The following is a 7,662-nucleotide window of genomic DNA, read 5'->3' as shown; positions in this document are numbered from 1 at the left end:
ATATATACTTTTATAGTTAAGTTTTTACATTTAGAGATTTAATTTACTTTTTTAAAATTGTAGTAAGTGTATATATGTGTGTGTGTACATGCATACGTACATATGTATATGTAACAAAACATTTGCTATTTCAACATTTTTTATGTACAATTCAATGACATTAAGTTCATTATGTTGCCAATCATCACCATGGTGTTCCCAAAGTTTTCCATAACCCTTAACAGAAGCTCAGTGCTCCCTAAACAATGACTCCCTCTTTCCTCCTCTCTTCCACTCCTGTAACTACTAATAAACTTTGTTCTCTGTACCTTTGCCTATTCTAGCTATTTCATATAAGTAGGATCATACAATGTGTTTGTCCTTTTATGACTGACTTATTTCATTCAGGATGATGTTTTCAAGGTTCATCCATGTTGTAGCATGTATTGAGACTTCATCTCTTTATGGCAGAGTAATATTCCAATTGTATGTATGAATGTACCACAATTTATATATGGTCTGTGTTGAAAAATCTAAAATTTTTTGGGGGGGACAAATTGTCTAGTTTCTAAAGTTTTACTTTCCTCAGTGTTTTCAAATGCCACTTTTTTATGCATTTGGGGGCCTTTTTCTTGCCTTTCAATGTTGTCTCATTAGTTTTCCACTCTTATGTCCAGACTCCATGTTTTAATGTTTTTCAGCCTAATATACCATCTTATGGTGAACCTCTATTTGCTTAACCAATCCGCTATTGTTGACTATGAAGTTTGCTTCTGATGATGTTTTGTATAGATAACTATGCCTTTATCCAAGCAATGACTATCTATATGTGTCGTAGACTACGTTTCTGACTATTTCCTTAGGAGAGAGTCATTGAAGTGGGATTACTCAGCCAAAGACTTTTAGGCATGTGTAAGACTCATGATATATATTGCAAAATTACTCTTCCAAAAGGTGGTATCAGTCTACACACTCAAAAGCTGTTTGGGGAAGACCCTCTCTGGCTGCACTCTTGTCAGCCTTGAGGATCATAATTAAAACACACACATACACAACTTTGCTAATTTGCCAGATGAAAGATCATATCTCATTAATTACATTTCTTTCGAGTATAATTTATTGCATAGATCTGGCCTTTCCTGTATTAAGTTAGCAGTGCTCAATTATACTGTAATAACAATTGGATGTGTTATATTCATAAGAAGAGAATCTCAAGCCAAGCCATTTTCATCACTGAACCTGGAAAGGCCTTCTTCCCGTTGGATTTAAGCCATGCAATTCTTTAGTGACACAGTTGTTTTTAAAATACTACAAACCAAATTCTTCATTCAAATTTATAACAATTGTCAAAACTCCTTCTATAGTTCTGAGATTGGATGTAACAATTTGACCTTTCCACCAAATTACATGAGAGGTACCATCCAATTTTCCATCTTAATTCAGAATTCAGATTTACCCAGAATTCAGTGTAAACAGAAAAGTAGAGAAAATAGCAGAAAAGGCCATCCACATATACAAATCAACAAAGCCAATGTATTTCTGCATAGTATCAAAAGTGCCCATTTGGCTTAGAACTTAGATGATGTAAGTCATTCAATCAATGATGATGCCCATAAGGTATGAGGATAATTCAAAGTTGCCCTCAGAAAACATAGACTCAAGGATCCCTTGCTTCCAGAATGCTGTACACTCAGATTCTCTAGAATTCGGGGTCCTTCTCCCTTGCTTGCTGTAATCTAGGCAAGGGAAGTAGATTACTGGGTCTTTGGAGATTATATACCTTAGAGTTGTAGGTAGTGCTTAGACAGTGGAAAACAGCATACCTCACCTGTCTCTCTGAGGCCAGGTTCCAGTTGTTCATTTATTCTGTTGTGCAGTACTCTTTCATACTTGAGATTCTTCTAGTATTTCCAGTCTGATTGAAATATCTTAATGCTGCATCTTGGAACTAAGGAGCTTTATAATTAGAGATAGGCTCTTTGGAATTCAGCACTTTTCGTGCAAATTCAGAAGTAAGGATGGGAGACAATTATCAAATATTGCAAAGACAGTGTTCCTTCATGGATTCCATCATTTTTCAGAATATTGCACAACGTAGATCTCAGCTGGAATCAGGGTGGGCAAAAGAAAAGATGCGTGCAATTGTAATAATATATGAAAACATCCAATGGTTTGGAAGGCACATTTTTAGTAGAGTTTTATGAAAGATGCTCCCTTTCCTCTTTAGTTATCCAACCATGCACATTCAAACCATGATGTTGCTACTGCTGTATATAACAAAAGGTTAGAATCAATGAGATAATGGAAATAGAAGATTGCTTTGGCTTGGAGAGATGTGGCATATGGTGGTACTGTATATGTTAGACACACATTGCGTTGGTCAAAAGAACAAGTTGGGGCCACACAGAATGACAGCAACCTGTAACCAAGTCTATTATTTGAAAAACAGATGGCACATAAAAAGAAAAATGAGAAGACTGCCATTCTTCTCTTTGAATTCACATTGATAAGAAATATTATCACTATTGAGAGTGCCATTTGGGGCCAAGAGGAAAAATTCCTGTATTGTGTGTGTGTGTGTGAGTGTCGGTCTGTATGTGTGTGTTGATTCTGTTTGTAGCCAAAGAAGTGTCCAACTTCCAAATATGGTGCCCTCTTCTACATCTATGGAGAGTGAGTACCAAGTGCAGTGAAAGGATTCTGGGAGCTGTTCAGTATAGCAATAGTGAGAGTTGGACATTAGGAGAGGGGAAAAAATGACCTTTCTGTTTGGTAAAATGAGACCCATACTCTTTCAGACTTTTGAGAAGGCAAGTTGGTATAAACCTTTTAGGAAGATATTTAGCAATACGTATGTTGTTGTAGTATGCCATTGAGTCAATTCTGACTCATAACAAACATTATATGACAGAGTAGAATTGCTCCATAGGTTTCCTAGATAGTAATATGAACAGCCTTAAAAGTGTTCAAACTCTGACAAAGTCCTGTATCCTAAAGAATCAATCATAAATCTGGAAAAATTTTATTCATAAATATGTTCATTGTATTACATGGAAAAATGCCTTATTGTTTGTCATTTAGAATAAGTAAGACATGAATGCTATCAATAATATGAAATGATATCTATAGTATATAATATCTATGCTATTATAGTTGTGTAAAAATGGAAAAACCTATGCCTAGAACATGAACACAGGAATAAGATTTTTTTAAAGGTAAAAAATCAGGTCACAAGTATAAAAAGTTAGGCAGCTATTCCTAAAAAATTCTGAGAGATTGTTATAATTAATGTCATATTTTACTGTTTTATTATAAATGTGGAAAGTGAGACATAAAGGTGGCAAATTGCTCAACTCAGGTTAAACTGAATATTTGACATTGCTTTCATACCTATGCTGATATCTTGCTGTCAAGATTTGTATGAAGAGAATGTAAAATGCTTATTGGTGTTTCAGAAGAATAATACATGTTATTATCGCATCCCTGAAATCTAAAAGATAACAATATTGTGATACTGAACCATACCGATAGTCTGTGACAATGAGAAGCATACCACCCAGGGACCCAAAGTGATTAATGACTCATTGTGTGACATCCCTGAGTTCCATGTCGTTTGTATGTAGATCTGATTTATGATGCTGTTTATTGTCAATTTATTCTGTGTCTTGATATCCAGACTTATTTAAGTGACTACATGCTGAAAGGTCCATAAATTTGGAAAGCAAAACAAAAGAGAATCTAAATAAAAAACTGTAAAGGAAAACAGACAGTGGATTTGGAAGAAACAAATAATAAAGACCTGGAATAAATATTGTGCAAAGTGAATTGCTAGCCATGTAAAAACCGTTCACAACCACCATGACAGTCTTCTCATCATTAAGGCCAACACAGCAGTATTTTAACACATCTCTGTTGTATCACAAAGGTTAAATATTTATATTTTAGTTCAGTTATTAACATCTCCACCAAATTTGAAACCTCTTCCCAGCTGTATAAACTTAGCAGTTTTCTTCTGGGGTAAAGATAAAATGCAGAAATCACTGAACTACGATATTTGAGTTCTTCAAAATTTCCCTCTTGCCTCCTTCTCTCTCATTAAGAATGTAAACATGGTAAGGTTTGCAAAGATAAATGTAGTCCATTTTATTGTCACCATGTGGGATGAGCTGAGGATGTTAATAACCTTAGCAAATAATAAAACTTCATTTTAAATGGTCTGTACTTAAAATCATGTTGCATTAAATGGGGACCTAGAAAATGGCGATTTAGGTATTAAATCTCTTGAGACTTTTGGCAGGTTTTTTCTTTTTGTTTAAGGATAAAAAAAATTGCTGAAAACATGAAATCTGTATCAAGTTAATTATTTGCCAAATCATATCTTAATGAGTGGATGGTATAATTACAAGAGTTTGAAAGTCACAGAGAGAAGACTGTAAAGTGAACTAATCATATTCAACTGACAAATGATTCAGGATGGGAGAATGTTTGACTCTAAATGTAGAATTTAACGATCTGCAAGGTCCCAAAGGCCAAAGAAACTAATGAACTAGCTTGGCTATTATTAGTCTTCATATGCTATGGTTCTTGTCCTCTTACGTAGGAGGTTTTGAATAATTGTTAACCCACTACGTTTTGAGATGAAACACAGTAAAACTTCAGCTAACCAGTACCCAAAGTCATACAGTTGACTTTGAAAGGAAAACGATATATGGCAAGCAAATAAATCAACATCCTGAATCAAAGGAACAGATCAAAACCTCAACAGCTTCTAGACTGTGTCATGCCTTCAGTGTGCTTTCAGCTCAGTCTCCGCATGGTCTATGTTGACATCTCTGCATACTGAAAACTGACCATCCTGTATGGATCTCCAAAACCATTGCTAGAGGCTAAACCATCAAGGAAAGACTAAGGGTCCACACACTCTACTTGGAAATGAACATGAATTCATTATTATAGAATGATAAGTTAGAACTTATGGTTAAACGTAATCAAATTAGGAAATATGATTAGCCATAATATATTTCTTTCTCTCTGCCACTCTTGTCCCCCAGACAGTGTGATCAGATAAGATTTGGGGGGTAGAGTCACTACTCCATGTGCCATCATCTGTCAAATTTGGACTGAGCATGATCCTAATCAAACATCATTAGAGCCTCATCCTCACCACGTGCTGTGTTTTTGTTTACCAGATTATTCAGGACAGAATATTCAAGCACATATCACGTAACAGTTTAATATGGAACAAACATCCTGGAGGATTGTTCGTATTACCACAGTATTCATCTTATTTGGGAGATTTCCCTTACTACTATGCTAATTTAGGTAAGTGAAGTCCTTCCAGGGAATTGCCCTTGTTTACCTCCAAGATACCATCCAGAACGAAAGCCCCTTGATTCTTCTGTTCTACAGTGGGGTCTTCCTAACAGCCTGCATTGGGATTGCTTTCTAGAGCCCTGTCATAAATGGCACACCAAGTTCAAGAACTGAAGATCCAGCTTTGCAAAATGAAAAACCTCTTTTCCTGTCTGAACAGTTATACTTTCTATTTAGTCCAATTATTTTATTTTATTTTTGATAAATGGACTCCCCAAAGTATGGATCATTTTGAACACGGAAATGGGTTCCCTGTACTTTTCAGTCTCATCATATAGAAAATCAAATTAGAAGAGCTCTTCTTAACTTTATTTTTCACAATCCCAATTTCTCTATCTCATACCAAAGGAGAACTGAATTAATAAGGGGAGAAGAGAAATAACTACAACTATATGACAAGGGACTAATTTAATAATTGATACAACATTTATTACACTTCTCTTATGTACTTTGCTAGGTGCTAGAAATAAAAAGTCAAATATGATCCAGTTCTGCTCTCCAGCAGCTTTCAGTCTCCTCATAATGGAGAAATTGGTTTGACAGAGGAGTGAAGGCTATGAAAGGCTGCCGTCATTGCCGGAGATATTCAAGTATCTGTAGTCTCATTTGCTTTTTTATTGGTAACATCTTAGACATTCCTTTTACTCTCAGTTCCAAATTTGAGAATCCCTGAGACAGCAAAGCATCTTTCAAGTTGATGTAGCAAAAAGACTCGACATTTTCCACCCAATACTGATGCATTCTCTGTAATAGTCTCACTGTTTTTTAAGATGTACATGTTTATAGTTTGAAACCGATAAGATGAAACAATGAAATTCATGGCCTGGAGTATCAACCAGTGACAAGGAGCCCTTTAATCCAAACTGAACAAAGCATGTTATGGGACCCTATCAAAATCAGTGATCTGTCTACGTTGGGTAATATACTTAGAATTTAGTGATTTTCATATTAAGGTAGTGGTTGATAAAATTTCTGTATATTTCTTATAGAATAGTCATACCATTTGGAGTTGTTAACCCATTAGAAATGTATAAATGATGTTTCTGAAACTATGATAGAAAATATCTAATACCAGTGACTTGTCCTCTTCAAATGGCAACTTTTCAATCGTATTTATTCTTCTTTCTTGGCAAAGCCTTGAATGTGTATTTAGATAGTGCTAAGGTTAGTGTCTAATAGACAATTAAAGTGCTAATTGGAGGTTATAATTTGCCTCACAAAACATTTATATAATCCTTTAATATCTATAATCTGATTCTCACCTTTATCCCCTCAATATCAAAGCTTAACTTGAATGTCCCTGCACTCCCTTATTCGCATTTAAGCTACTAAAATGCCAAATTAGTGGGTCTAAACTAATGAAGTTTTAAAAGGCTTTTTAACCTGTCTCTAAATTCTTTGTGAGTTCCTATGGGAAAACTCACCGAGGAGAAGCCATGTCATTTATATTTCTTCGATGGCAGTGATTATTTTGCATATTTATGATACCTTTCAAGGAGCCCTGGTGGCACAGTGGTTAAGCACTTGGCTGCTAACCGAAAGGTCGGAGGTTTTGACCCACCAGCCATTCCACGGGAGAAAGATGTGGCGGTCTGCTCCCTTGAAGATTTCAGCCTTAGAAATCCTATGGGGCAATTCTACTCTGTCCTATAGGGTCACTCTGAGTTGGAATCGACTCGACAGCACATAGTGAGGATGAGACTCTGATGCTTTTCTGCTTAGGATTTCAGAGGACACAGTTGGCAGGAATCTGCATCACGTACTTTTTCTCTTGGCTATGTCACTGCTACACAAAGAAGGTATTCTTGGGAGTGTGGAGCCTTCCTTTCCAAAAAAATGAATGAATGAATGAGTGAAGATGATGCTGGTGGATAGCAGCTTACCCATTTTGAGCACTTACTATTTGCCAAGTTCTATTCTAAGTGTTTTGTATGCATTAACTCATATAATTTAATTCTCACAACCACCCCATAAGGTTGGTACAGTTATTATCATCCCCGTTGAAGAAATTGGGGCTCAGAGGGTTAGTTTTCCCAAGGTGCCCAACCACCACTACATGGTAGAACTGGGATTCAAACCTAGACAGCCTCTGGATGCTGTTTCTTTTAACCTTCTCCACTTGCTAGTTATTATTTGGAATAGTATTAATCAGGCAAAACCCCTGTAATTACATAACTAAGAATTCAGCACATGAAAATACCCTGGGAAAGGTAGCGTGTTGATTTAAATCCATACTAAGATCTAAGTGACTAGAGAAGAAACTTTCTTGAGAGTGGTGGAGTGTGTGTGTGTGTGTGTGTGTGTGTGTGT

General features: G+C 35.9%; 1 protein-coding gene across 1 annotated transcript in view; it reads left to right on the top strand.

Moving 5' to 3' along the window:
• Positions 1 to 7,662, top strand: part of EXT1 (exostosin glycosyltransferase 1) — a 320,136-nt gene that overhangs the window by 291,281 nt on the left and 21,193 nt on the right. Inside the window, exon 5 of the mRNA XM_004372966.1 lies at positions 5,169 to 5,301. Within this exon, the coding sequence (XP_004373023.1) occupies positions 5,169 to 5,301 (133 nt within the window). The remainder of the gene's footprint in view (positions 1 to 5,168; positions 5,302 to 7,662) is intronic.

The sequence above is a fragment of the Trichechus manatus genome, unplaced genomic scaffold (assembly GCF_000243295.1).
Source record: "Trichechus manatus latirostris isolate Lorelei unplaced genomic scaffold, TriManLat1.0 scaffold00022, whole genome shotgun sequence".
Classification (NCBI taxonomy): domain Eukaryota; kingdom Metazoa; phylum Chordata; class Mammalia; order Sirenia; family Trichechidae; genus Trichechus; species Trichechus manatus.
This window is presented reverse-complemented; position numbering and strand designations above follow the sequence as displayed.